This window comes from Abramis brama (genome assembly GCF_963993115.1).
Source record: "Abramis brama genome assembly, chromosome: 15".
Taxonomy (NCBI): Eukaryota; Metazoa; Chordata; class Actinopteri; order Cypriniformes; family Leuciscidae; genus Abramis; species Abramis brama.
In genome coordinates, this window is record NC_139977.1 from 9,835,615 (window position 1) to 9,862,782 (window position 27,168).

A 27,168-nucleotide genomic window follows, 5' to 3' on the forward strand; every position below is an offset into this window, starting at 1 on the left:
GCGCCAGGAGGATTAGTATACCGGTAGCCTAATAATCATGAATACACTCTCGTGTGCATGAATGAATCTTTTAACACATCTCCGGCGAACGGCTTCTTCACGCAAAATAAAAACTCTTAATAGAGCGCAGTGAAATTCATGTGGCGTTTCCTGATTGAACGAGGTTGTTTGTTAACTTAATTTTATACGTGCAATTCACACGAGCTCTAAACGAATGTGAGACTGCTGCGATTAGTCAAACTTTATTAATGAAACAAAATCAGAGGGAATAGTTTTACTGTATTTTTTTTTTTTTTTTTTTTTTTTTTACCGGTTGGCCACACGGCTTTCATAGTTTTCAGTTAGGCTAGTGCGGAGACCAGGGCCGGGTTTCCCGATAACGATGTATCTTGGATCTTAAGAGCGTTCTCTATGTGCAAGGTTATGCTCGTCACACGCCGCAATTCAACGCGCGTTTCCTAAAAATGCACTTAACATGAATGCGCGAGAACGCGAAGTGCTGAATTCGCAAAGTGCTGAAATAATAACATGCGTTTTTCAAGAATAATAACGAACCCACCATTCAAACACTGTGGTTGAATCCGAAATTGCGCCCTATACACTCAAATAGGGCGTTATTGTTCTCAACATAATCTCAAGCAGTGAAAAATAGAGGACACGGACAACGCGATGAAAGACAGGACCGAGCAGGTAATATTTAATATGAAACAAAGTCTCAACTTTCAAATTTGGTCAGTCAAACAAAAATAAAATAGGCCTACCGTTTTTTGGCTCTTTAATGTGTCGTGACAGATTGCCTCAGTTAAAGCCAAGTTCAAATCCACCGAAGTTTATCAATAACTCTTCTGACTGCTTTATCGCACAAAAATGGTGGAATTTGATTGGTCAGATCGCATGTCAATCAAACTCAGTACGAATGATGAATTGACGCCATGTAAAAAAAAAAAAAAATTACATCACTCTAACACCCCCCACCCCCACGATGAAACCGGTAATACCGGTGTTGTCACAAGTCAATTAACCGGTGGGAGAATATTATCACCGTCACATCTCTAATGCCTACCCAAAGAAACACACCTGATTCAAGACATCAGCTTAATAGTAGAGACTACAAGACCTGAAAATGATGTAAGACAATGGAGACATGGAAAACGTGCCGTTTGGGAGGCTGCAGCAATGTTGTTGGGAACCCGTTCTACCAGTCTATTGCGTCTGCCGGTATATCGCCCACCTAGATCTGAACATGAAAGTTTGCTCACTTAGACACCTTTGGGCAATGCTTTTTCTTATGAACCTGTAGATGAGATATTTGGATGAAACTTTTCCCGCACGAAGAGCACTGGTGCGGCTTCTCTCCAGTATGAACTCTCTCATGATTTTTCCAGTGTTCTGACCGAACAAAACTCTTTTCACAGTGTGAGCACTTGTACGGTTTCTCTCCAGTATGAACTCTTTGATGTCTCTTTAAGGTGCCGGATGAAATAAAGGTCTTCCCACAGTCAGAACATAGATGAGGTCTCACACCAGTATGAATACTCTCATGCACTTTAAAAGCATTAAGTAGTGAAAAACCCTTTCCACAAAAAGAACAGATGTGGGGCTTCACATCTGCATGAATTTTAAGGTGTGCTCTTAAGTTTGATGCCAAAAGAAATGTTTTATCACACTGATCACAGCCGAACGACTTCACTCCAGAGTGAGAGAGCAGATGATCTTTGAGCACTCTTTTCTGAGTGAAACACTTTCCACACTGAGTGCATGTGAATGGTTTTTCTCCAGTGTGAATTCTCATGTGCACACTAAAGTTTCCTTTATGTATGAAACTCTTTCCACACTGAGTGCATGTGAACGGTTTTTCTCCAGTGTGAATTCTCATGTGATCATTTAAGCTTCCTTTATATATGAAACTCTTTCCACACTGAGTGCATGTGAATGGTTTTTCTCCAGTGTGTGATCTCATGTGATCATTTAAGTTTACTTTCTGAGTGAAACTCTTTCCACATTGAATGCAGGAGAACGGTCTTTCTCCAGTGTGTTCTCTTGTGTGTCTCCTAAGGTTTGATTTATGTCTGAACCTCTTTCCACACTCAGAGCAGGTGAAAGATCCTTTGACTCCAGTTTTTTCAGTATTTGAAATGACTTCATTTTCATTCTGTTTGTCTTCCATCGGATCTAAAATCAGCAAATTCAATAAAGAAGGATAAATGAGAAATGAAAAGAATATGGTTCAATCACAATTTAGCAGACATCTAGTTTAATGCTAGTATCTAGTTTTAGATATATTGTTATGTCATTTTTCATCTTAATGTTCCTCAGTAGGGGTGTAACGGTTCTCTGTAAAAACAAAACAAAAAAACAACTAACACTAACGAAACATCCAAACCAATGCAGTGTGCTGGAATAAATGCACTCGTTGTTTGTGTGTAGCCTACATATGATGGCATTTTGACCAGCTGAGAACTCGTGAAGAGCTTATAAAATGTGTAAAGGAGTCAAAACAGCGGAAAGAATCCCTCAAACACACAAACAAAGATCTGCTGTGAGGAGATGTGGTTCTGATGCCGGTACCGAACTGTGATGGGCAACATCACAACTATGACGAGGAAAAAAATTATATGCATGAGAGTTTTGTCCTTTTTATGGTCTCATCTTCCTGTTTTTGGTTTGTTTACATGTCTTTGGTCCGTGTTGCGTTTATGTATAATTCAAACCGCAGCAGAGTTTGTTTGGAAGCGGACCATGACCCATCTTTTCAGCGCTCTTGGTCCACTTGTTTGGTGCACACCAGGGTTCAGATGGCAGCGTTCACACTTATTCAAGTGAACCACACTAACAGTGCTATTGCGCTAGGTTTTTTTTTATTGAACCAAACATGTCAAGTGTGAACACAACCTAAAACCATAATAAAAACCAAACCGTGAGTAATTTGAACCGTTACACCCCTATTCCTCAGTAGTCTTTGAAGAGAATGATGGAAAACACCAACCAATTTGTTCCTCTGTATCTTCATCTTTTACTCTGCAGCGTTCTTCCTCAAACTCCATCTTTTCAGTAGTATGTCAGTAGTTTCTCCTGGAGTAATTTCTCAAGCTTGCTTCTCCTGTGGGAAGATGGGAATATTCCACAGCATTTAAACTCTCACGAATGGCAGTGGGAGTGGCTTCACTGACTGAAGGTGTGAATTGGGGTCGCTGTTGCTCATTTAGCAGATGCTCATCACATTTACAATCTATGGGGATAGAATAGTTGAATTATTCCAAATTAATGAAATTCACAAATAAAGGTAAAGAGTTTAACAAAATTAATAAAATTCATAAATGAATAAAATGAGAATTGAAAATAAAATAAAAAAATTACAAATGTGTTTTATGTCACAAACACACCTCTGGCTGGCATTGATTTGTGAATCGCTTCTTGTGCATTTGTAGATCCCCGCACGCATTTGTGAATTTTGAAACATTTCTAGCATCAAGACGTGCAGACAATTCCACAAAATATAGCTGCAAGCAGCAGTGATGGGCCCAAGCCCCGGCGCCACCACCACCCTGGTGGCTTTAGGAAAACCTGTGCACTACGTTGAAATAATTTGAATATGCCACATTTACTGCAGCGGCTGTTGCCACTATGACCATAAACGACGGGCCCAAGCCCCGGCGCCACCACCAACCCGGTGGCTTTAGGAAAACCTGTGCACTACATTGAAATAATTTGAATATGCCACATTTACTGCAGCGACTGTTGCCACTATGACCATAAACCACAACAGCCACATCCATGAGATCATTTCTATGAATATAATGTCATAGGATGTTATAGGTCACTTCCAAATGAGTGAGAAGTTATCATTTGCAGCTCAAATTTTGTAAGTCCATAAGTATTTATCTTAAGTGTTTTATATATTTTATGTATGTTTTATGTATTGTTTTCAGTACACTACAGATAAACTGGTTCTTGCCTTTATTTTGTCATTCAAACATACGAAAAGACAAGGCCTAAGACATTTCTTATCCTTTAATGCAGGCAAAAGCACACAGCAATGAAAGGGTTAAACTCCAAACCATCAAGGGTGTAACTGACACACACACACACACACACACACACGCAGAGTGAGATCTAAGGATCAGCCGGAGACTGACCAGTTAGTTGAGCCAGATGATTCAACAACATTTTAAACAAAAAATATGCACTGTGACAGAAATTAGTCTTTGATGATCCCTAAAAATATACATCCAAATTTAATACAGACTGAAAGTATTTATACCTGAAAAGTGTTCTTTGCAACAAATTTTCTCCAGCCTGTTTAAAAACAGACATATGTCAGGATTTAGAACGTATCATAGTACTGAGACTGCTCTCATTAGAGTTACAAATGATTTGCTCTTATCATCCGATCATGGTTGAATCTCTCTATTAGTTACTTGATCTAAGTGCTGCATTTGCAGGGTTTTTCCTGGGTCAAAATTGGTCTTCGGTGGTGGCTGACCGACATGGTCATCCACACACAGCAAAGAGTACCGTAGTACCCAATAAATGTTAAATTTAAAATAAATAGAAAGAAACAGTTTGTGATTTTTTTCTTATCCTATTTATTCATGAAAAAAATGATCACTGTCAGGCTAGATAGTAAAAGAAAGTGATTACAACTTATTTTATATCTATACCTTGATGTTTGTTTCTTTTGTTCCTCGTTGTTAATATTTGGTTGTTCATTCTTTTTATTTTATTTTTTTGGGGGGCCATCAGGGTGGGCGATATGCCAAAAATATCATATCACGATTTTTTTTTTTCAGGAAAATCACGATTCATGATTTTATCACGATTCTTTTTTATGTTGGTTTTACTATTTTGTGACTGAGCCTTACAGCCAAACTAATGTCCATATTTTAAAAACAAAGCCTTGGGTAACAAAAAAACAAACAAAAAATGGCAGACAGAGGCAAAGATAAAAAAATATTTGTCATTATTTTCTTTGTTATTAAATATTAAGATCAAAGATACACATTACACATACACAACTTAATATACAAATTAAATAAACAGTGCTTTATGTTTTCAGCTACAGTATGTGTATTTAACAGGAGCATTGAAGAAAGTAATTAAATGAACAAATATGAAAATAAAACAAAACAGACTTCAATGTATAAATTATACATTGATACTTATTAAAGCTACTATTAAAGTTATCAGTCAATAGTAGTGAGTGATTTTCTCTTTGCATTTTGTTGTTTTATTAACATTAAAGGAATAGTTCTCCTAAAAATTCAAATTGTCATAATTTACTCTCTCAAGTTGTTTTAAACTCGAATAAGTTTCTTTCTTCTGTTGAAAATAGAAGTTATTTGGAAGAATGTGGGTAACAAAACAGTTGATGTACCCCAGTGACAACCATAGTATATTTTTCTCCTATGGTCCTAAGTCAATGGGGACCAGCAACTGTTTAGCCATATTCTTCAAAATATTAATATTAGAAAAATATTAGAAGGAAATTAATACAGGTTTGGAACAACATTAGAGTGCGTAAATGATGAGATAATTTTTATTTTTGGGTGAACTATCCCTTTAAGGACAAGCGGCAGCGTGTTTACTATTGCTACTGTCTCTTTAAGAGCTGCGCGCGACGCGTCTAATATACACGCATTTGACAAGCAGATTTACTCACTTTTCTCAAGTTTGCTTTCACTTTAGACATAACCGACTTTATGTAAACCTTGTGTGTATTTAACAGTATAAGCACAATAAGACTCGAAAGATCCAGGCGCTGGTAGACAGGCTTTTAGTGCATGTGAGCTTCACATGCACGCGCTGAGAAACGCACGCGTTAGAACAGCACATCAGCACGCGAATTAAATGTTTAACCGACGGCATTAAAGCACATGCAAATTATGAAACTTTGTGAACTGCAGTGTCCCGTCCCTCGGCTCAAAGGAGTCATTAGGTCGCGAATCGGACTTTAGCGGACGTGTTGTGTGGGAATCCTGGATGTTAGGACATCACGAAAGATTTGTCAACACACACACACACAAAACACTCTTTTTTTTTCTTTTTTTTTTTCTCTTGCGTTTATTTAAAGTTATGTCAGCTGCATGAATGCTTGTCACAAGTTGTAAGAGAAGATAAGGCAACTTTTTTTGACTGCAATTCACACCCAGCGCTAATTCAGCAAAAAATATCCTCCGAATGCACCACGTGAAACATGGATTCGTTCTTCCGACCTTTAGGATCAGTTGATTTTGATGCGAGGGAGAGAGCAAAGACAGAACTGAAGACTGAGAGTGCGCGCGCGGGGGTGGGGCGCTGTGATCGTTCTCTCCGACACTCCATCAGTAGCCTGCTTCACTCACAAAACCCAATTACAGATCAAATAAGGCTTTGGCGGGACAAAAAATCGTTTTGGAGGTCAATGTAGGAAAGCACCATGTCCCTGTGTTCGCACAACTGATCCCCGAGACTGTGCTAGAATAAGCCAGTTGTCGAGATAGTTTAGAATGCGAACGCCATGTTCTCTCAGGGGAACAAGGGCCGCCTCTGTGACTTTCGTGAAGACACGGGGAGAAGGGCAGGGCCTTGTACTGATATGCTCAACCCTCGAACGCAAAGCACAGAAACGGCCTGAGTCAAGTGAGAATTGAGACATGAAAGTACGCATCCTTCAGGTCGATCGCTGCAAACCAATCTTGGGGACGGACGCACTGAAAAATGCGCTTCTGCATTAAAATCTTAAACGGTAGCCTGTGAAGGCTCCGATTTAGGACTGGTGGCACATATATATATATATATATATGTGTGTGTGTGTGTGTGTGTGTGTGTGTATACTGTAGTCAGGCGAGTAAACTAAAAAATGTACTAGCCAATGGACCACTTGCACTGAACTCCGTGACGCACTTCCGTTTGTAAACAATACATATCACTTATTTCCGGTTATGTTTACTTTCAATGTACTGTGGTCAATGAGTTGTACAAACACCGCCTAAAATGAGTGTCTGCGATAAGATTTAAAAATTTGGACATTTTTATTGACAGAAGAAGGGATTTTCTAATGTTTACTGTGTGCATAATTTTCCAAACTCATCGGAACATGAAGTTTTAATCCAAATCAAGCCAATCTGAGAAAGCTGCGGCTGTTAAAAATACGCATTATTTCATCACAGGGTGTCAGTGTTCGTCTACACTAGTGACCGCGACGCTGAAGTGTGTGAGAACAGATGAATAACATCAGTACGAACCACCAACATTTCTTTATTTGTTTTAAATATTTTAAACATTCTGTGTCATTTTTCAATGTCAATCTTTTTACTATTTACATGTTCATGCCCAAACTGCTTAATTAATATTCAAAGAAGCTGACTGTTTCTCCTCTACGCTGTGTGCGTTACTGTTGAAGATTAAATAAATAGCCTAGCCTATTTAACATCGTTACAGGCACCTCGCGAGCATTCATTCATTCAAAAAGACTGTAATAAAGCACCAATGCACACAAGCAATCCTTTTTATTAGTCAAATTCATTAAAAAATGTAAACTAAACAGGTATAAGTATAGGCTAAGAGAAAAACACTGTTAATAAGAAGACATAAGCCCTTTTCACACAGAGATTCCGGAAAATACACGGATAAAGTGAGACGGGATTTGACCCGGGTTCGTTTGATTTTGGTTCATTCACACTGCCAGTGATTTTCCGGAATCAGAGAGTGCATTCACACACAACCCGTAAAAATCCTGTAAAGACACGTGACATCGATGTGACTTGTAATCTCAGCAGCGTCTTAAGTTTGCTTATGAGCTGCGATCTCTCTCTCTCTCGAGAAACCACGGTTGTGCATTTTTTTCTCTGATTCGATCATAAACTTGCGCTTTATGTACCGTTTCACAGCTGGCGAACGATCCCGGCTTCAGCGTCATCACTACGACACGGCATTATTACAGCTTTTGTTCACACAGTGTGCGTTCCGGGACTGAACACGACAATGTTACTAGGTCCCCAACACGGCATCGATCCCGGCATAAATCCCGGGTCGAGTTTGCGTTCACACAGAAGGCGCTAGGGCTGTGCCGGTAAACTTGACAACCGCACCACCGCGGTTGTAAAGCGCCACCGCGGTGGCTGAGGAGTACCGGCGGTGGTTTGCAAAAAAAAAAAGTTTGTATGTGAATGCTGTTTTAAATTAATAATATGACACACAAAGCTTTGTTTACAAAATAAATAATAGGTTAGCAATTAAATGTTATATTGCAGGCGCAGCCATGGAAAAGTTTGAATTCATGACGAATGAGAGAGTTGTGCGTAAGTCCATAAATTTAAACTTTGTCGGCTTTGAATTCTGGTTTGCGATCTTCACCCGATAATCAGCGAATTTAAAAATATTCCATTAGTTATTCCATATAGAAAGTTGAATTGTCTACTTTTAAACAAAACAATTAAAAACGAAAATAAACCGACTAGCATATGTTTATGTATTCCGTATAGTGTGCAATTATCTCTATAGGCGCGTTCACTGCGAAGATGACGAGTGAGCATCGTCAACTTCATCTTTGCAGCCCAACACTGACACAAAAAAACCCACTTTATTAATAAACAATTCAAATGTCTCCTTGCTATATTTGACACGTTCATAATCATTACTTTTGCCGGTTTGTGACAGCTGTTGTGTGCGTTATTGGCAGCGTCACCCACATGAACGCGTCAACCGCATCAGCACCAGAACATGGAGATTTTATTTTAGAGAATGATCGCACAACAGACATTAGAACATAATCGAATATTCAAAAATCGTGACTCATCCCTGCATGGAATCTCTTTTTTCTTTTCCCATACCTTCACTCGCGTCTCACCCATTTCCAAAGGGGATTATAAACGTTTCTTCCTTTGTTCGCTTTTAGGTCGATTATTTTCGTATTCTTTACTGTGGTAAAGTAGAAAAAACGCTGTAGGACAGATATAGCCTACATTTTTTACATGTACGTCAAATTCTTTTTAACACAGTTTGTGCTTGTTATTAGACATATTGGTATAGGCGCGTCAAGTTCATTTGTAAAGCGCGTTTCACACGCGCGGGTGATTTTAGTTTGGCTTTCTCTGGCAGCGCGCAAACATAGCTTAAATGTCTTGCCCATGTGGAAGATAAAATTCGCTCTTCATACCTTTTACAAGTAGAAAACATGAAGATATCAGAAAAGAGATTGATGGTCTCTTTCCTGCTCGTGTCCCACATCCCTCTCAAAGCGCAGAGCGGTAGGCTGTATCACGCGTCTTTGTGTGGAAATATTAAACAAAAGTTTTTTTTTTCTTAAATAGATTAAGATTTTTCTTAAATAGAATAGATTTATTATATTATGTAAGTTACCAGTATTTACTGATATTTATTGCAATGCTTTAGAGGCTTTATTGTGTTGTTTCTTTGTTTTTATTTATTTATTTCAAAACAACCCCCCAAACACCGCAACGGTATTTGGGTCCATTACCACCGCGGTGGTAAAAAACTGCCACCGTCACAGCCCTAGAAGGCGCTCTGGCAATTTGCCGGCAATTTCCCGGGTTCAAAGCGCTGTGTGAAAGGGGCTATATAGGACTGCTGCAGGTTAGTGGATAAATGTATTTAGCCTATTTATTATTCAGAATGAACAGTTAAGAAAATATATTTATAGGAACATTTCAGCAGGCTCAAGATAATTAATACAGAGATCATTATACATTGTTTTAATCAATTGGCATCCATAAAACGTAGTGATAATCTGCATTCTCATGTATGTATGTGCGCTGAACGCTCTAACCGGAAACTCCCGATATGTAATAAGTAGAACGTGGAAGTAGTTGTGCAAGTAGCCCATGGCAATTCTATTGCCAAGGTGTGTGTAGTAGAGGGTTGCTAGGGATCTACAAATACACAGGAGACAATTCATAAATGAATGTCATGCAGAGTTGTGTTTGTGACATTTGTACACATTTGTAAATATTTTGTATTAATTAATTTTAGTTAAACTCTATACATTTATTTGTGGATCTTTAATTATTTGTGAATTTGATTAATTTGAGTGAATCTCTTTACATTTATTTGTGAATCTCAATCTATTTATTTGGTATAATGAAACAATTCTTTCTCCATAACAATCACTCTTAATTATCCAGCTTTAAGTGTTTTGCTCAAACAAGTGTTTAGAAATATTTCAACTCCTCTAGCTGATTTTTATGTTTCTCATTGATTTGCATGCATTTAAACTATGTTTAACAGGTTTCATTTGTTCATTACATAAAATGAAAAAAAAAAAAAAAAAAAAAAAACTCATCATCTTCACATGTGAAAAACCATTAACCAGAGCATAATGTACAACATCAGTTGGTTCACTAAAAGAACTGACGCTTTAGGGCAGGGGTGGGCAAACTACGGCCCGTGGGCCCGTTAAGCTGTTTAATCCGGCCCGTCGAGTATTTAAAAAATTGTCTTAAGATCGCATTCATTTAGCCTTTTTCTTGCAATACTTTGCGTAATATATATATATTGCGTTGCATATATTTGACAATCGGAATATCAGATATTGCATGTCATAGCTGTAAAAAAGGAAAATATGACATGAAAGCAGATCATAATTCATTCAGCGCTGTTGTGGCTGCGGTGTGTCACGTAACAAGCAATGACGTGTCACCATGGAAACCAAACAGACAGCGACCATAGACAGTAAAAGAAATGGACACAGCGACCCCATTGGAACTCAATTGAGACAAGTGAAGCCCATTTTTAGCGATTTCTTAGCACTTCCTTTCCTGATGCGCAGACTCAAACCGAGCAAAGCTTTACACGGACCACGTGAGCAACCCGTCTGTCTTCTAGTAGCTGTGCCAAGAGAAATCTGAATCATTCCCTTCCGAATCTTGCAGAGACGGAGAGTGTGAGTAGGAGCTGTCCATGAGCTTGGAGCAGGAGCAACTTTTGCTAGGTTTTCTGATTAATTATATTGTCATTTTGCCTCCACGTCCCCCCGATTGCCCGCGAGCGTCTCCTCCCGTCCATACGGTAATCTCTCTACTGTGCGACAGAGAGTCGCGTGGTAATGACGCAATCGTTAGCCTACTTTTACAAAAACTGCTTCTACGGGGCCATAACATAAGCTACAAGGTAATGGAGTAGGGCTGTGCCGGTAAACTTGACAACCGCACCACCGCGGTTGTAAAGCGCCACCGCGGTGGCTGAGGAGTACCGGCGGTGGTTTGCAAAAAAAAAAAGTTTGTATGTGAATGCTGTTTTACATTAATATTATGACACACAAAGCTTTGTTTACAAAATAAATAATAGGTTAGCAATTAAATGTTATATTGCAGGCGCAGCCATGGAAAAGTTTGAATTCATGACGAATGAGAGAGTTGTGCGTAGGGATGGGAATTGATAAGAATTTAACGATTCCGATTCCATTATCGATATTGCTTATCGATCCGATTCCTTAGCGATTCTCTTATCGATTCTTATTGGGTGAGGGAATAAGTACAAATTTGTTTGTATTAACTTTAATATCTGATCAGAAGACACAGCACAGAGTATACACAAATTATGTGTAGCAACCTCAGAACAAACCTAAAAGTAGGTGAGCTACTTCTCAAAGTAAAGTCCAGGGACCTATAGCCTAGGGCAGTGTTTCTCAACCAGTATGCCACGGCACGCTAGTGTGTGCCTTGAAAGATTATCAAGAAGAGTGCCTTAGGATTAGTAAATTGATAATTTTCACATTCATTGGTCCGGACAAAAAAATAAATAAAACTGCCATTTATGTGCCATAAAAACTAAGAACACAGACTGAAAACAGTTAAGGAAGAGCTTGTGCCTTTTGGAATATTAACAGTGCTCATTTGGATTAGGCTATTGAGTTACTAAAACAATCTTTGTCAAATAATACACGGGTTTTCTTCACATTTTGAACGTTTTTGTTTCCATTTGTTTAATTTCAAGATCTGATGGGACTTATCCATTGTTGTTTTTACAGCTACAAAGCTGGGAGCACTAAATGATATTCAGTCACATTATACACGCTTTTAACATTAAATAAAGCACAAAAATAGTACCTGATATTATCATTGCCACACTTTGAGATTGTTGTTCCAGCGCGACGTCGCAGTAAAATAGGATACGTTTCAAATAGAATCGTCGCGTGTCGCGGCTGGTTAAACTTTGATTAACATGGAAAATTCCGGTCGACTTCCTTCCCGCCTGACAGCGACTTAAGCGCATAGACTTGCTGCACGTTAATGTTTTTTCCTTTTTTGGAAACTCACAGAGAAAAAAAAATGTTTGGTAACCGCTTGCACACCTGTTTAGTTTTTCCTTTGATTTGTCTGCTATTTAGTTTCTTTGCTCCTCTGGATTTGTGGATGTATCCTGACTGAGTGATTCCGTTTACCGACCTTTATCGCCCGGTTTTCGGCTACGCTCCCCTGTCTGCCATGTACAGAACCCGTTTTTTTTTTCATGAAATGTTCTGATCTGCCTTTGCTTTTTATGTTTTTTTTTATTATTCTTATAATAAATTTGTATATTCGTTTATTCCGTTTTTTTCCACAAATGTATGACTTTTTGAAGTGCAAATTGATTGCCATATGCAGTTTTAATAAAGTTGAATTAACGTAACCTTCTGTCATTTTTACTCTTCTAAGTGTACACTTTCTAATTTACTGTTAGGACCATTAAATAATAATAAGGATAAACAATATTTAAAAAGTATAGGCTATAATTATCCATGGGCGAGGCTAGCCCCTTTTTAGGGGTGCTTCAGCACCCCTAAAACTTGGAGTAAGAAATGTTGTTATTCAAAAAAAATTTTTTTTAATTTTTTTTGTCTTTGACAAGGTTAAATAATGTTCTTCATCTTCAATCCGCAGCAGCGACAAGCAGAGCGCAGGTCAGAAACAGAGGCGCGCGTGTGTGTGTGTGTTTGTTCATCTGAGCCTCATTGGTCTTTCACTTCTCGTCAATGTCAGAATATTTGAGATGACCAATCAAATCAAAGTAGGCGGGCTTTATGTTCACAGAAGCTGCTGAGCGGAGCGCGAATTTTAGCAGCACGACTGACGCTTCAGTTTACGGTCAAGTGCGAGTTAAGAAGATGTAAGTAGCTAAACTAAACATTTTATATTTGACAGTTTTTTAGGTCATAAATGTTAAACGAATGACAAAAATAATTAGAAAACTAATAAACTTTTGTCTAATTTCGCCATTTTGAGCTGAAAATAGGCCTATAACGTGTAATTATGTCATTGTGAGGGGACAAGAAACATTAACAAAGCCGTTTTCATAGGCACAAGATTAATAATGCATGTATACATGTTGAGAATTAATATAATACAATTTGTAGCCTTCAGTAAATTAAAAAAGTTCAGCTTTAGGAGGGGAAGAGACAGGGCAAGATCAGGAGACTGAGAGAAAAAGTGATGGAGATGAGGAGAGAGCAGGTTTTAAATCTATTTCTTATCCTTTTTTGGCCTTCAAACGTCTTGAAATGCACATATCAGAGAAATAAAAATGTTTAACCCCATAACAACCTCAAATTTATGACCTCTTTGATTATAAAGCCCTGTCTACGGCCATGTATTAGGCCTAGATCAATAATGAATGTGTACATATTGTGAATGAATTTAATAAACTTAGTTATCTAGCTTTCCTGGTAGCTTTGTCTGAGAAAATGATTCATGAATCAACCTATCAGTTGACCCTATGTTTACTTTCTTCACTGACAGACAAAAATGAAAAGTCTATATCAGTCAAAGCTCAGCTTTAGGAGGGGAAAAGACAGAGCAAGATAAAAACAAAGAGAAAAAGAGTGTGATGCTGATGAGGTGTGGAAAATAAACAGCTGCCCGCACATGGTTTTAAAGCGGTTGTTATTCAATTTTTTTGGCCTTCAAAACATCTTAAAATGCACATATGTAGATCAGAGAAATCAAAATTTTCTCGGGAGAGCATGCCCCCGGACCCCCATAAATACCTCGCATTCGGTACCTCAGTGATTATAAAACCCTGCCATATCCATGTTAATGGATGAATGAATGAAACTAGTTAATAATGCGCATTAGACCATAAACTAAATATTTTTTTTTTTAAATCATACCCTCATTGGGGGCTGAGCACCCCTAAAATGAAAATCCTAGAATCGCCCCTGTAATTATCTAACATATGACTAATTAAAAATTAACCTCAAACATTTTTGGCGTATAAATGGCACGAGAAATAAAATTCGTGGTATAGATACACACTTTCATGAGATCGTGTTTCATAATCTGCTACTGGCCCGGCCCTCTGTCAAATTTTAAAACCCAGTGTGGCCCTTGGGCCAAAAAGTTTGGCCACCCCTGCTTTAGGGTTTAGATTTCTCCTATTAAATGATGAAATTAATGTACTCACAGTCTGAAGAACAGCAGATTTGGCTGTTCGTGTCAGCTTCTTCTTCTTCTAAGGATTTATTGGCGGGTCGCATACCAGCTTTTTGGTAATACCGCCACCTCCTGTGCTGGAGTGTAAAGTGATTTCAGTCATGATGAGATCTAGATTCTATTCTTAGGTCCACTATTCTTAATAAATTTTAAAACTGTCTTTATAATTTGACCAGATCCTGGTTTTGTGTTTAATATGTTGCTAAATTATTTGCATCCTATGTTCTGTAGTTCTCTTCGTAGTTAATTCCTTTCCTGTTCACAACACGTCCAACTGTTTCCTTTACTTGGCATAGGTCACATAATCCAAAACGCATGCTTTCCTATTATGTGAAGTGTAGAATTAAATTTAGTATGGCCCATCCTCAGCCTTGTTAAAATGATCCAATCTTCTATTTAAGTTTTAAATCATTTAACTTTGTCTTACGCTGTTTTGTATTTTATAAAAATGTCTTCCTGTTTTACAGTATACATTATAATTCTATTAGCAGTAGCAGTCGGAGAACAATGGCGGAGACCAAAAGCAGTCAGACTTGTTGCGCACCTTTTTGTTTCAATTCAAAAAAGAAACAACCTTATTTATTATTATTTATTTGCCTTAATTTCATTATTTTCATGTTTAGATAAAACAGCAAAGTTAAATTAAATTCACTGGAAAGATGTACAATTCTTAGTTTCATTCATGGTGGTAACATGAAAATGAGCCATAATCTAGTGTAATTCATTATGAATTCTGCACTCTCCTGGACTAAATAACATTGAATTTTTTTTTTTTTTTAAAGCTACTAGAAATCACACATACAATCAGACATCATTTCAATTTATTTATTGATTTTGTGGGTAAAGATATAGTAAGTGTGAGATTAGTCATCAAGTGTAATGCAATTTTAATGAATGGAACGTTTTTTTAACTGTCTATAGCTGCTGTTGCTATTGATACTGATACTGAGACAAGTAATACATTAGAATTTATCTGGTTATCAGAAAATATACCATTCATCATTAGCTAAATCCAGTATGTATTTAACGATACCTCAAGCTGATGTGGTTCCTCACGCTTTCTTAATGACCTATAACATCTGGCCCTAATTACCACTGTCCCTGCAATAATATTTGAGACTGAAGTGTCCAAATACACACATACACACATGGTTAAAACTGATTTTGTTTTATTACACCGCTTTGAAATTATCAATTAAATCAACAAAAGATAAATTGTAAATTGGCTATCAAAATTGGACAAAGGGTACAAATTCTTTTTTGAGCAATTTATTTTTGATTACCAAGGTATGTTAAATTGGCTATCGTAAATATAACATACCTTGGTAATCAAAAATAAATTGCTCAAAAAAGAATTTGTACCCTTTGTCCAATTTTGATCTTTTCACATCTCCCTGAAAACTGTCAACAAAACGGACAACATCTGATATATGTACTTTTGGCAAATACATGAATGACTGAGAGAAAACGCGCTGTTCACAGTCCATTTTAAAAAATGAATGGCGATCGTAGCGGGCGCATAGACCGTATGAGCGGGCGGTGGCACGACCGGAAGTATCGCTACCCTACTTCCGATCACGGCCGCCATTTTGTGAAATAGGCCTATTGCCTCTATTGTCTTTAGATGATTAGATTTAGTGGTCATCTCTAAGGCAGTGTGTAAGGTCAAGACTTTTAAGGACTGTCAGCACCTTTAAGGACTGCCCACTGAATGCCTATAAGATACCATGTAAAGTTACGTTAGTTAGACTTGATGACTGCAGCTACGACAGCTCGTGTTCTCAATAAAGAATCCTGCTGAAGTCTCCTGGTCTTCGATTCTGAGTTTCCTACAGGTGGCATCTAAATCTATTTGATTATTTGTTTTTGTTTTTTATAGAAATATCTTGATGTTGCTTTAAAATTTCTTCCCTCCTTCCTTCTTATAATTTTCTTCTAGATTATCTGTGATTTTTGAAATATGTAGGCTTACAGTTCAGCGTTTTCTTCTTCAGTCACTGCTGTTCTCCCTTCATCTGCTAAAACTGGAATATTCTGAGTTCTATAAATTCCAATCATCATTTTTTAGGACACTCAATACTTCTCCCAACTGAGTTTCCTTTCCTATTGTGGAGCAAAATGATTGCCAATGTTTCCTTTTAGCTTGCTTAATCATTGTACTTGCCTGTGAACTGTTTTCTCTGATATTATTAGTAAAGTTGTAGGTATTAATGTCTTCCTTAGCTCCCTGAATGACTTCTATCTTTAACTGCTTTAGTACATACTTCATTCCACCAAGGAACAATTTTCTTCCTACATTTACCCTCCGATTTAGGAATGGATTCTTCAACTTCAGAAGTCTATTTCAACTTCAGTACTATAATTCACCATTCCATCAATGCATAACTGGTTAAATCCATCCCAGTCAGCTTTATCAAACCTCCACTTCATTTGCTTTATTTTATTTTGTTGATAAATTCACCTTTATTCCCCTCCATGTGTCCATATACCTCTACAATGACATATTTACTATGATTATCTAAAATTATTTCTCTAAAAGCTACCTTTAACAATTTTAGCAAAGATTTCACATCCCCCACCATTTGATCCAATTCTATCCTTTCTAAACAACTTGTACCCAGGAATGATGCAATGTAATTGCGGATGAAGCCAAGTCTCCTGAATACATATAGGGCCCTATTTTAACGATCTGAAACGCAAGTGTCAAAGCGCAAGTAACTTTGTGGGCGGGTCTCGGCGCTGTTGCTATTATACCGGCGGGATAAATGACTCTTGCGCCAGGCGCAAATCTAAAATGGGTTGGTCTGAAGTAGCTTCATTATTCATAGGTGTGGTTTGGGCGTAACGTGAAATAAACCAATCAGAGCGACTTCTCACATTCCCTTTAAGAGCAGACGCGCTTTTTCCTTGGCGTATCGCTATTATAACGGCGGATTTGCCAGGCGCACGCCAGGAGCGGTTCACAGCCGAGGAGAGCAACGCTCTCGTCACGGCCGTAAAAGAGAGAGAAGTGACATTGGGGATGGAGAAACACACCCAAATTAGCTTCGGTTAAACAGGTATATAATAATGTGGGTAAATGTGTAAGCTAGATGTATGCTTTTATAATAAATTGTCTATCTATCTATCTATCTATCTATCTATCTATCTATCGTTTGTAATAATATGATTTGCAAAAATGAAAACTGCTGCTTCTGTGTAGATTAGAGAATCAAAGTGTATGCGCGTTGTGCACGCTATACATTATGGTCAAGCATGCACCCTTAAAATAGCATAATGAACAACGCGCAACGCGCCACTGACTTTAGACTAGGTTTTTTCTGGCCAGTGGCGCAATTGTTTTATGGAACAGTAAAATAGCACCAGGGATTGTTTGCGCCGGAACACGCCTCCTTTTTTGCGCTGAACCGCCCAGGGAGCGCAAGTTCATTCCCTAGCTTAGCAACGTGCTTCTGTGGAGGGAAAAGCGCGCTTTGCGCGGGTGCAAAATAGGAATGAAACATGCGTCGGTGTACAAAGTCAATTGCGCTGGGTGCAAGATAGGGCCCATAATGTCTGGTAACACTGTTAACTGATGTACAAATCTTTTAAATTCTTGGCCATTCGCAATTAAACTTCAGGCATTCCATTGTAGTATTTTAATTTCATAGTTTTACTTCTTTGACTTCCCAAAGGATCACATATCACTGCAGTTCTACCAGAAAGACTCAGAAGGCAGATGAATGTTTGCATGGATTTTATTCCATAAAGTATTAACAGATAGTAGTGAGCTACAATGATTCATGTTTAGTTGTATAGAAAAGTTATTTGGCGTAAACCCCATTCTTAGTTCAAATCCTGGGGATGCAGATTTGGCTGATCCTGCCTGAAGATGTAGGTAGGGGTGGAGCCTACCCCCAATGGATGGACAGGGCCAACCTGATGGTGGTGGGGAGGATGGAGGGGAACGTCAGCGTCATCAACTGCAAACCTGAAACAAAGAATTCAGTTCTATAGGACGGACAACAACGTTTGAAATGGGGGATATGTAGAGACTGAGACAGATCAGACACGTGGGGTTTGGCATATGTATTAATTCTCTCTTTTGAACTCTATTGTATTAATTTTTCAGAGTTGCATACTATGGTTAACTAAAACACGTGTAGCATGTTTGTTATCTACGAAATCCAATCTTAGTTCCCCATTTGTTAATTTACATCACATTTTGCCAACTATGTGACGCATTAATATTATAAGAATCTTGAAGGTTCTTCTCTTAAACACCCAATCAACTTATTCAAATGCCCTGCTAGAACACAAAGGATTGTAAAATTTCCCTCCAAAGGGAAAACTTCTTATTGGCTCACTCAAATCCTGAGGGTGTGACATCTTCACACTTTAAAAATCACTGATCACAAGATCGCGCCTGTTTCGGTTTTCTGAGAAATCCTGATGTGAAGATGATGCTGAGCTAGAAGTCTTTGAAGGACCCCTAAGTTTGTGCCAGGCTGCGGCCTGATTCAGGTTAAATGATTGTGAAATAATGATTGTTAAAACACAACCAACACCATCAGATCACCTTTTCTCATTGTTCATCTGGCTGTTATAACTCAGGTACAGCAGCCAAACAAAATCTAAAGTAAATGATTTAAGGGTCAAGAACCCAACTAAAACAAACACTGATCACCATGATGGTGACTTAAAATTACGGTTTTCTCCTTCAGTGATTCTGCTTGTTAACATCAGGTGTCTTCAATGTTGGCAATACATTTTTTTTCATTTTTACAGTGTATATTTGCAGTGTAAACTACTAAACTAGTAGTTTACTGAGAGTACACTTCAGTGTGTACTTTCATAAACTAAAAAATGTACTACTTGTATTAAAATAGCAAACTACTAGTATACTTATGTTTACTTGTAGTACAGATGCATTAATAATGAGAAACCTAGTTGTGTACTTAGTTTACTACTCTTACACTAATAGTACACTTAAACGTATACTTTTATATACTAAAAGTATGCCAATTTAGTCCTAAGCAGTATTGAAATAGTACACTTACAAGTTCACTACAAGTACACATTGATATTAGTATACTTGCTACATAAAGTATACTTAAAAATATACTTGAACATTACTTAAGTATACTTCATAAAATTAACTTGAAGTATACTTCTTTTTCGTAAGGGGAGGTCAGGAAAACACAGTATATTGCAAGACTCAGAGTCCATGTTGAGCGACTCATTCGAAGGGTGAAGGAGCACAAGATATTCAGTACAGTAATCCCTCTTTCACTCAGAGGAAGCATCAATCAACTTTACACAGTAGCCGCTCTCTTCAAGTCAATGAAGATGACTTGACTTGGTTAACTACCAAAACAGGCCCTTAGTTAAAGCCTGGGCAAGCAATTGCTAATGCTGAAGAAGCAGAATTAGACAGGCAGAAATGTAACAGAGTATCTGTAAATGTTTTTTATTACAGTATAATCACCTGAAATAATAATTTTGGTTTTAACCTTAGAATGAGTCCTTCTTATCATTCACTGTACATAATTTGAAATGAAATTGTCAACAAAAATAGAATTGTGAAACAAATATTTTAATCAGATGACATGACAAAATAAATTTACATGTTTGTAAAATCATGCATCAATTAATTTCCTCAGCACTGTGCCTCTTCAGTTACTTGTGTATAGAGAGGTATTTTGGCAGATATGTAAAAAAGAAAAACAAATCACACCTCTGTTTCAGGGAGCTTAACACAGAAGTGACACTGTAAATGCGCTGACAAACATGTCATCATGGGCACAGACAACAAAGTCACACCATTCCATACCTGTCATAAGCAACTGCCCCTGCACTTGCCAATAATAAGCATGGCTTTTCCTTTAATTTATATGTTCTATGGTCAACTCTGAGGTACCTGCATTCAATGTAGCTTAGTGCATTTGGGCATTTCATCTCAACCAAGCCGAATGATGGTCTCTCAAGCGAGTCAAGCCTCCCAGCCAAGGTGCATCTGGATGAATCACCAGTCCACATTTCCTTAATTCTGAAAAAAACTGAGACTCTAATTATTGGACAAAAAATTCCCTCACGTAATAATCTAGAATACTGTCTAACACTTGATGGCTGCTCTGTCAAACCTTCGTCGTCGGTTAGGAACCTGGGTGTGCTTTTTGATACCAATCTTTCATTTGAAAGTCACATGTCTAGCATCTGTAAGACCGCATTCTTTCATCTTAAAAATATATATAAATTACGTCATATGCTCTCAATGAAAAATGCAGAACAATTGGTCCATGCGTCATCAAGGCTAGATTATTGTAATGCTATTATGGGTGGTTGCACTGCACGCTTAATAAACAAACTACAGCTGGTCCAAAACGCAGCAGCTCCAGTTCTTACTAGAACCAGGAAGTATGACCATATTAGCCCAGTTCTGTCAACACTGCATTGGCTCCCTATTAAACATTGTATACATTTTAAAATATCAATGATCACTTACAAAGCACTAAATGGTTTAGCTCCACAGTACTTGAGCGAGCTCTTAACACATTATAGTCCTTCACGTCTATTGCGATCTCAAAATTCCGGCCAGTTGATAATACCTAGAATATCAAAATCGACTGCTGGCGATCCTTTTCCCCTATTTAGCACCAAAACTTTGGAACAATCTTCCTAACATTGTCCGGGAAGCAGACACACTCTGTCAGTTCAAATCTAGACTAAAAACACATGTCTTTGACCTAGTGTAACCAGGGGTGCGTTTCCCGAAAGCATCGTTGGCCAACTATGGTCGCAAGTTCATCGCAATGTCCATTGAACTCTATTGGTAACGAGGGAACTTGCGACCATAGTTGGCTAACGATGCTTTCGGGAAACGCACCCCAGAGCGGTATTTTCGATATGATTAAACCCAGATTGTACTGACTACGCCACCTTGGGAATTGCACCCAAGGAAATATGAAATGAACACAGGTTTGGTGGTGCAGAGAAAAGACAGAGTCGTGTCATCCAATAAACAAATGAATAATTTTATTTAAAAGGAAGAATATTTCACTGGCATCATTTAATCATGGTATAAATACTGACAAGTTTATTATAACAATATTATTAAAATTATTATTATTACCACAATATTAAAAGAACATTCCTCCAGACCGCTCGATTCAAACACTGAATCACAGCAAATCAAACATAACAAAAGCAAAATACTGTACCGTTCCCACCAAAAAAAAAAAAGAAAAAAAAAGAAAAAAAAAAGAATTAATAACAAAAAGAATAGAAACTACAAGACTAAAGCTTACCTTAGGGGTGGCAAACTAGCTGTAATAAATTGTGCTCTCAACCACTTATGTGTGCACGGCAAACAAAATAGGAAGAGGTGCTCAAACCCTGGTGCTCCAAACTCACAGCAAATGTGTCTCACCCAGGTGACTAGCCTCCCCCTCGGCGCACTCAGCCTTGACTTGAACCAAAAGAGACAAAAAGAGAAATTATACAATCAGACAAGGATTTACTCCAATCAAGAGATACAAAACATTCACTAAATCATACATACCACACGAGAATCACACGTCACGATGTCAGGATGCACTCGCGAATGTTCCGCTAAAACACACAATAACCCCCATTAAACTCGACTAACACCATAGAAACCACACCACATCGCGATAGCCGACATACTTTAAAGCTTTCAATGAGCGCTTGACGCAACTCCCAGGGAACGCCGCCGAGACGGCTACGGCAATCACTTCAAAGATAAAAACACATACTCTAAACACTTTTAAAACCACATGAAGCCGTGCATAACCTCCGTCACTTACCTCGACTATGGTAACACCGGTACCCGGAAGAGGGGCGGGTATGACAAAGCCTACATTCTAGGGCTTCCTGTCTACACACTTAAATACACCGGCCCTAATTACCTTATCCACCCATCCCATATAAGGGTAACGAACGCAAAAAGGGAAAGGAAAATCCCCTACTACTACACTAGCATACACATAACACATTATAGACTTTTATAATTCAATGTTCTCTTACGAGAGGTCTCTCGTACTGCGTAAGATATCTTACGCTAGGGGAAAATCCTTTTTCCGCCAGATATTGAAGCCAAAAATTATCCTTAATTTTGTAATAATGCAAAACGCGTTGCGGCTGTTCCTATTGGCTGTTCTGCGGCAACTGCAGCAGCCTATCGAGCGAGGCCTGGCGTGATGCCAGACCCAATGAGGGTGCTTCGCGCCCGCTGCGTCACATCCCGCCGAAACGGGCGTGGTCTAGGCCTATAAATACCGCTCGCAGGCAGCTATTATCTGATTTTTCATCCTTCAAGCGAAGCACACGCATCGCTGGAGCTGGAGAAGAAGCCGCGCCATCTGAGAGAGAGCACCTTCAGCGGGACGAGTCACTGAAGTCGATGGCCGTGCCGCCTTCCTGGCCTTCCTGCTGCGCTTTCCGGCGCTTATATCCTTTACTCTCTGTACTCTGTGTGTGTGTGTGTCGCCGCCGCGACACACATTCTAAAAGAGCGGCGTCTTTTTCAAGATGCCTTCCTGCGGCTCGTGCAGAGCCACACTCAGCGACGGGGACCGCCATGTTATCTGCGTTTCCTGCCTGGGTGAGGACCATGCAGCTCTCGCGCTCGCTGACGGCGGCTGCCCTCACTGCGAGCTGATGCCCATGGCGACTCTGAGGACTCGCCTGGTTTTCTTCACTGAGACTGCTCCCTCGCCCGCCGCGGTGTCGCGCCGTAAAAAGCGCCGTGCCCAGCGGGTCCCGGAACCTTCCCCCAGCCGCCAAAGCTCGCCGGTTCGCCCGCCTGCTTCACCGGCTTCGTCAGCTTCTTTTCCTGACGGACAGCGGCGGCAGACAGCGGTGCGATGCGTGTGCTTCGCTTGAAGGATGAAAAATCAGATAATAGCTGCCTGCGAGCGGTATTTATAGGCCTAGACCACGCCCGTTTCGGCGGGATGTGACGCAGCGGGCGCGAAGCACCCTCATTGGGTCTGGCATCACGCCAGGCCTCGCTCGATAGGCTGCTGCAGTTGCCGCAGAACAGCCAATAGGCGCGCGAGCTGCCTCGCCTATGTCTGTATGCTGCCGCAACGCGTTTTGCATTATTACAAAATTAAGGATCATTTTTGGCTTCAATATCTCGCGGAAAAAGGATTTTCCCCTAGCGTAAGATATCTTACGCAGTACGAGAGACCTCTCGTAAGAGAACATTGAATTATAAAAGTCTATAATGTGTTATGTGTATGCTAGTGTAGTAGTAGGGGATTTTCCTTTCCCTTTTTGCGTTCGTTACCCTTATATGGGATGGGTGGATGAGGTAATTAGGGCCGGTGTATTTAAGTGTGTAGACAGGAAGCCCTGGAATGTAGGCTTTGTCATACCCGCCCCTCTTCCGGGTACTGGTGTTACCATAGTCGAGGTAAGTGACGGAGGTTATGCACGGCTTCATGTGGTTTTAAAAGTGTTTAGAGTATGCGTTTTTATCTTTGAAGTGATTGCCGTAGCCGTCTCGGCGGCGTTCCCTGGGAGTTGCGTCAAGCGCTCATTGAAAGCTTTAAAGTATGTCGGCTATCGCGATGTGGTGTGGTTTCTATGGTGTTAGTCGAGTTTAATGGGGGTTATTGTGTGTTTTAGCGGAACATTCGCGAGTGCATCCTGACATCGTGACGTGTGATTCTCGTGTGGTATGTATGATTTAGTGAATGTTTTGTATCTCTTGATTGGAGTAAATCCTTGTCTGATTGTATAATTTCTCTTTTTGTCTCTTTTGGTTCGAGTCAAGGCTGAGTGCGCCGAGGGGGAGGCTAGTCACCTGGGTGAGACACATTTGCTGTGAGTTTGGAGCACCAGGGTTTGAGCACCTCTTCCTATTTTGTTTGCCGTGCACACATAAGTGGTTGAGAGCACAATTTATTACAGCTAGTTTGCCACCCCTAAGGTAAGCTTTAGTCTTGTAGTTTCTATTCTTTTTGTTATTAATTCTTTCTTTCTTTTTTTTTCTTTTTTTTTTTTGGGTGGGAACGGTACAGTATTTTGCTTTTGTTATGTTTGATTTGATGTGATTCAGTGTTTGAATCGAGCGGTCTGGAGGAATGTTCTTTTAATATTGTGATAATAATAATAATTTTAATAATATTGTTATAATAAACTTGTCAGTATTTATACCATGATTAAATGATGCCAGTGAAATATTCTTCCTTTTAAATAAAATTATTCATTTGTTTATTGGGTGACACGACTCTGTCTTTTCTCTGCACCACCGAACCTGTGTTCCTTTCATATTTCCTTGGGTGCAATTCCCAAGGTGGCGTAGTCAGTACAATCTGGGTTTAATCATATCGAAAATACCGCTCTGGTTACACTAGGTCAAAGACATGTTTTTTTAGTCTAGATTTGAACTGACAGAGTGTGTCTGCTTCCCGGACAATGTTTGGAAGATTGTTCCAAAGTTTTGGTGCTAAATAGGGGAAAAGGATCGCCAGCAGTCGATTTTGATATTCTAGGTATTATCAACTGGCCGGAATTTTGAGATCGCAATAGACGTGAAGGACTATAATGTGTTAAGAGCTCGCTCAAGTACTGTGGAGCTAAACCATTTAGTGCTTTGTAAGTGATCAGTGATATTTTAAAATTTATACGATGTTTAATAGGGAGCCAATGCAGTGTTGACAGAACTGGGCTAATATGGTCATACTTCCTGGTTCTAGTAAGAACTGGAGCTGCTGCGTTTTGGACCAGCTGTAGTTTGTTTATTAAGCGTGCAGTGCAACCACCCATAATAGCATTACAATAATCTAGCCTTGATGACGCATGGACCAATTGTTCTGCATTTTTCATTGAGAGCATATGACGTAATTTATATATATTTTTAAGATGAAAGAATGCGGTCTTACAGATGCTAGACACGTGACTTTCAAATGAAAGATTGGTATCAAAAAGCACACCCAGGTTCCTAACCGACGACGAAGGTTTGACAGAGCAGCCATCAAGTGTTAGACAGTATTCTAGATTATTACGTGAGGGAATTTTTTGTCCAATAATTAGAGTCTCAGTTTTTTCAGAATTAAGGAAATGTGGACTGGTGATTCATCCAGATGCACCTTGGCTGGGAGGCTTGACCCGCTTGAGAGACCATCATTCGGCTTGGTTGAGATGAAATGCCCAAATGCACTAAGCTACATTGAATGCAGGTACCTCAGAGTTGACCATAGAACATATAAATTAAAGGAAAAGCCATGCTTATTATTGGCAAGTGCAGGGGCAGTTGCTTATGACAGGTATGGAATGGTGTGACTTTGTTGTCTGTGCCCATGATGACATGTTTGTCAGCGCATTTACAGTGTCACTTCTGTGTTAAAAGAAGAGAATTCAAGCTTCATGCCTGTGTGTCTGTATGCCTGTTTGACTGAGTATTAGCTGAGTTATTGTTCATTTTCGGACGCGTTTCAGAATGGACTACACTGACAGAGAGAAGGCAGAACTCGCATCACGTTTATTTTTCTTTATTTGGCAAAAAGCACAACACTTTGTTTTTATTGTGAGTATACACAAAAATAATACACATTTAACAGAATCGATTGATGTATGAAACTCCTATGGAAAATCAAAGTCAACAGAGTATTTATGAGTTTCTTTTACACTGATAAAAAAAAAGCGAGCTGGTATCGCCGGCGATACCGCCGACCTCAGGGGGTTAAGCTCCCTGAAACAGAGGTGTGATTTGTTTTTCTTTTTAACATATCTGCCAAAATACCTCTCTATACACAAGTAACTGAAGAGGCACAGTGCTGAGGAAATGAATTGATGCATGATTTTACAAACATGTAAATTTATTTTGTCATGTCATCTGATTAAAATATTTGTTTCACAATTCTATTTTTGTTGACAATTTCATTTCAAATTATGTACAGTGAATGATAAGAAGGACTCATTCTAAGGTTAAAACCAAAATTATTATTTCAGGTGATTATACTGTAATAAAAAACATTTACAGATACTCTGTTACATTTCTGCCTGTCTAATTCTGCTTCTTCAGCATTAGCAATTGCTTGCCCAGGCTTTAACTAAGGGCCTGTTTTGGTAGTTAACCAAGTCAAGTCATCTTCATTGACTTGAAGAGAGCGGCTACTGTGTAAAGTTGATTGATGCTTCCTCTGAGTGAAAGAGGGATTACTGTACTGAATATCTTGTGCTCCTTCACCCTTCGAATGAGTCGCTCAACATGGACTCTGAGTCTTGCAATAGACTGTGTTTTCCTGACCTCCCCTTACGAAAAAGAAGTATACTTCAAGTTAATTTTATGAAGTATACTTAAGTAATGTTCAAGTATAATTTTAAGTATACTTTATGTAGCAAGTATACTAATATCAATGTGTTCTTGTAGTGAACTTGTAAGTGTACTATTTCAATACTGCTTAGGACTAAATTGGCCTACTTTTAGTATATAAAAGTATACGTTTAAGTGTACTATTAGTGTAAGAGTAGTAAACAACTAGGTTTCTCATTTGTAATGCATCTGTACTACAAGTAAACATATAAGTATACTAGTAGTTTGCTATTTTAATACAAGTAGTACATTTTTTAGTTTATGAAAGTACACACTGAAGTGTACTCTCAGTAAACTACTAGTTTAGTAGTTTACACTGCAAATATACACTGTAAAAATGAATACGCTATATCTAATCAATAAAATTGTGGCAACAGATTACAAGCAATATTATTAATTAAATTTAACAAATTAGAATTGAGTAATAATTAATCAAAT

General features: G+C 38.8%; 1 protein-coding gene across 2 annotated transcripts; it reads right to left on the reverse strand.

Annotated features, from left to right (window-relative positions):
- Positions 1 to 308: 308 nt before the first annotated feature.
- LOC311096920 (uncharacterized protein) lies at positions 309 to 14,449 on the reverse strand. 2 transcript variants are annotated; one of them, XM_084136349.1, is made up of 3 exons: positions 14,377 to 14,449; positions 2,987 to 3,229; positions 309 to 2,172 (listed from the first exon to the last, which is right to left on the reverse strand). In XM_084136349.1, the coding sequence occupies exons 2-3, from the start codon at positions 3,042 to 3,044 to the stop codon at positions 1,256 to 1,258; spliced, it is 975 nt and encodes a 324-aa protein (XP_083992475.1). In that variant the 5' UTR covers positions 3,045 to 3,229; positions 14,377 to 14,449; the 3' UTR covers positions 309 to 1,255. The 2 variants fall into 2 exon arrangements, with proteins under 2 accessions (XP_083992475.1, XP_083992476.1); XM_084136350.1 differs by having other exon boundaries at positions 2,987 to 3,100; positions 14,377 to 14,429.
- Positions 14,450 to 27,168: the final 12,719 nt, after the last annotated feature.

What these genes read in the sequence shown, in the direction of transcription:
- LOC311096920 (XM_084136349.1), bottom strand. Translation starts at nt 3,044, where the DNA reads ATGGAGTTTGAGGAAGAACGCTGCAGAGTAAAAGATGAAGATACAGAG. An exon ending in AGATACAGAGGAACAAATTG is followed by an intron (nt 2,173 to 2,986) that starts GTTGGTGTTTTC and finishes TGCTGATTTTAG; the next exon opens with ATCCGATGGAAGACAAACAG.